The sequence below is a fragment of the Apodemus sylvaticus genome, chromosome 1, assembly GCF_947179515.1.
Source record: "Apodemus sylvaticus chromosome 1, mApoSyl1.1, whole genome shotgun sequence".
Lineage (NCBI taxonomy): Eukaryota > Metazoa > Chordata > Mammalia > Rodentia > Muridae > Apodemus > Apodemus sylvaticus.
The window spans coordinates 19918200-19921796 of record NC_067472.1 but is presented as its reverse complement, the minus strand read 5'-3'; the positions used below and the strand labels follow the sequence as shown (position 1 = coordinate 19921796).

The 3597-nt window shown below is 47.3% G+C and overlaps 1 protein-coding gene across 1 annotated transcript; it reads left to right on the top strand.

Moving 5' to 3' along the window:
• Positions 1-1205: 1205 nt before the first annotated feature.
• On the top strand, positions 1206-1520 carry LOC127676735 (60S ribosomal protein L36-like). Its single transcript, XM_052172313.1, has one exon. It carries the CDS (start codon positions 1206-1208, stop codon positions 1503-1505), a length of 300 nt encoding a protein of 99 aa, XP_052028273.1. The 3' UTR covers positions 1506-1520.
• Positions 1521-3597: the final 2077 nt, after the last annotated feature.

The window sequence follows — 3597 nt, the reverse complement described above, 5'->3', positions numbered from 1 at the left end:
TTTATTTTATTGTTGTTGTTTGTTTTCTTTGGGGGAGAGGTTGCAAAGGCTGAGGGCAGATATGGAGGGATGGGGAGATAAGTGGGGTGCGTGATGTGAAATTTACAAAGATTCAATAAAAAGTGTTTTAAAATATAGTTTATATATTTTTATATTATATTATTTTTAAATTTTATTTATTTTATGTATATGAGTACACTGTAGCTGTCTTCAGACACACCATTATAGATGGTTGTGAGCCACCATGTGGTTGCTGGGAACTGAACTCAGGACCTCTGGAAGAGCAGTCAGTGCTCTTAGCTGGTGAGCCATCTCTCCAACTCCATATTATTATATTTCTTAAATGTATGGTCTCTGTGAAAACACTAAGCGTGTGAGCATGGAAAAGAATAAACTTGAGTAAGATAAGTGCAACAATTGTCTAAAAATTAGGAAGCTGAAGGACAGAGGTGCAAGAGCTTCATGAACTTTTTGAGAAGTATTCATTTATCACACGTACGCTGAGTGCATGGTAACGGTCTTCAGATGCAGCACAAGAGGGCATCGGAGCCCATTGCAGATAGTTGTAAGGCATCACATGGTTACTGAGATTAGAATCAGGATGTCTAGAAGAACAGTCAGTGCTCTTAACCACCGAGCCATCTCTCCATCCCAATCCATGAGCATCTTAAAGACGAAAGGAGACTGAAGATTCGAATGCAAGTACCTGACCCCAAAGCCCGTGCTCCTGCTCCAACTCAGACCTCTGCACCCCAGCCCCCATCAGTCAAGTGGAAGGGTGACGTAGACATTGGAGGGCAGACTTCCATACCTTGAGCAAGAAGCTCTTAGTGGGTTCCCAGCCCTTTGTAACTTACTGGAAACAGCGCCTCTGCTGTTTGACAATCTTTGCAGGTCCTTGATGTTCATAAAATCATTTTTGTTACCCAGGAATGGTGGTGCATGCCTTTAATTCCAGCAGGGAGGTAGAGGCAGGTAAATCTCTGTGAGTTCAAGGCCAGTTAGTCTATGCAACAAGTTCCAGGACAGCCAGAACCATATAGAAAGACCCTGTCTATAGGGCTTCAAGAGAGTAAAGAGGGAGATTAATTCAACCAGCTATCATTATCCATGAGATCTGGGCTCTTCTATGTATTTTTATAAGCAATGGCTGTTTTAAGTGATATCATCTCATTTAAAAACCCATATACCTTCCTGTCTCGCCAATGGCCGTGGGCCTCAACAAGGGCCACAAGGTGACAAAGACCACCAGCAAGCCGAGACACAGCCAGCGCTGCGGGCGCCTCACCAAGCACACCAAGTTCATGTCAGGCATGATCCGGGAGGTGTGCAGCTTCACGCCCTATGAGCGGTGCGTCATGGAGTTGCTCACGGTGTCCAAGGACAAGCGTGCGATCAGGTTCATCAAGAAGAGGGTGGGCACGCACATCCGAGTCAAGAGAAAGTGGGAGGAGCTGAGCAACGTCCTGGCAGCCATGAGGAAGGCGGCGGCCAAGAGGGATTAATGAAGCCTTCCCCAATAAAAGTTCCTCCAGGAAAAAAAAAAAAACATATACATAAAACACAAGATAGGCCCCAGGTGTTGGTGGCACGTGTCCCAGTACTCAAGAGGCAGAGGCAGGGAGCTGTTTTTGAGTTCTAGGCTACCCTAATCTACAAAGCTAATTCCAAGACTGCCAGGGCTACACAGATAAATCTTGTCTGGATACAAAATAAACCCCCACACACAGCTAGGCACAGTGGCACATGGCTGAGATCACAGTACTGGGGAGGCTGAGGCAAAAGGATGACAAGTCCCAGGCCAGTGTGGACTATATAATGAGTCCTGATTTAAAATACACACATGGGACTAGAGGGATGGCTCAGCAATTAAGAGCACTGAGTGCTCTTCCAGAGGTCCTGAGTTCAAATCCCAGCAACCACATGGTGGCTCACAATTGTCTGTAATGGGATCTGATGCCCTCTCCTCTTCTGGTGTGTCTGAAGACAACTACAGTATACTCATAGAAATGCATATATATATATATCACAAAAATTTAGGATCCAGGGCAGGGAGATGGCTTGGTGGATAAAAGTATCTGCTGCACGAGCATAAAGACCTCCTGAGTTCAAATCCTTAGCATCCACATGAAGTGAAGATCCAGGTATGGAGACACAGCTAGGAGCTCAGTGCCCACCAGTCTAGATGAAGATCAAGCCCCGGGGTCAGTGAGAGACTTTGGTGAAAGAATGAGGTGAAGAAGCAATTAAAGAAGACATCCCAACCCCCTCTGGCCTCCGTGGACGGGGAAGCGCACCACACACGTTACCCAGGCATCTCCCCACATCCAGACAAGCCGGGGTGCCACGGATTGCAACACGGCTTCTCTCCAATGGCCAATTGTCAAAGATCCTTTTGAATCTAATTAACAAAACGGGAACAATCAATTAGAACAACACCGCTTTGAATCCACCAGTTAATTACTGATGTGACATCCGTCCTCCACGGTGACACACACACAGTAATAACATATGTCCCTCTTGATGAACATCACCGCCTCAAGTTGCAAAAATAAAAAAACCAAAACCTGATTCCAACGAAGCCTCTGGAAATATAGGCAGAGGACATGCTCTCCGTTTGTCATGTTCATGATCAGGGGACAGCCACCAGCTGTCAGCCCCTGGGTCCTCCACCTGCACTGCAGGGAGGCAGATCTTTGCATTAAGAGAGGCTTAAATAAACTAAAAAGTGTGTAAATGTGCGGCCATGTTCATAGCTGCATCCTTCACGGGAGCCCAGAGAGTAAGCCTAGTGCCCAGAACGATGATTGACGTGTGGGATGCACGGTAAGGTAACGCCATCCAGCCTCACAGAAGATGGAGACTCTGGCACGTGGTACAGCAAGGTTGGACTCTTAAGGGCATTGCGCCAAATGAAGTAAGTCAGCCACACAAAAGCAAATAGAGTTGCACATGGGAGCTCACACCAGCAGCCACAGCAGTCAGGAGGTGGCTCTCTGTGAGTTCAAGGCCAACCTGGTCTATGTAATCCAGCCAAGGTTACATAGTCTCTACTAAACAACAGGACCCGTACAGCCCACTGTCACTCTCTCTTCTCTCTCTTGCTAGCCAACCAACTATGCCCAGTCCCCTCCTTAGCATCTCTCTAATGAAGCATCTTACTGTTGATTTTAACGTGTTCATACTCAGTGTGTGTCTGGTGCTCTTGGAGGTTCCACTGGATTCCGTGGAACCGAGGTTATGAACAGTTCTAGCGCCACCATGTGGTTGTCTGCAATTGGACCTGGCTCCTCTGTAAGAACCAATGCACGTGGCTGCTGAGCCCTCTCTCCAGCCCCTGACATCTTTCTTGATTACTCTAAGCCAACTATGGTGCTTCGTTCTCCCACAATGCTCTGTTTAGGAAAGGGTGTGAGAAAGCCTTCCCCACTCTTACTATGGGACACAGGAACAAACACTCCTCCTCAGGCTCACACCATGTCACCTAACGACGACATCTGGAGCTGGGGCAGTCCTCCCATGACCATGAGAAAATGAACGCCATTCTGAGTGCCACGGAGCTGAAGACGGGGAAGCTGAGGGTTGGCGAGATGGCCC

Coding starts and splice junctions, on each gene's coding strand:
- LOC127676735 (XM_052172313.1), top strand. CDS start 1,206: ATGGCCGTGGGCCTCAACAAGGGCCACAAGGTGACAAAGACCACCAGC.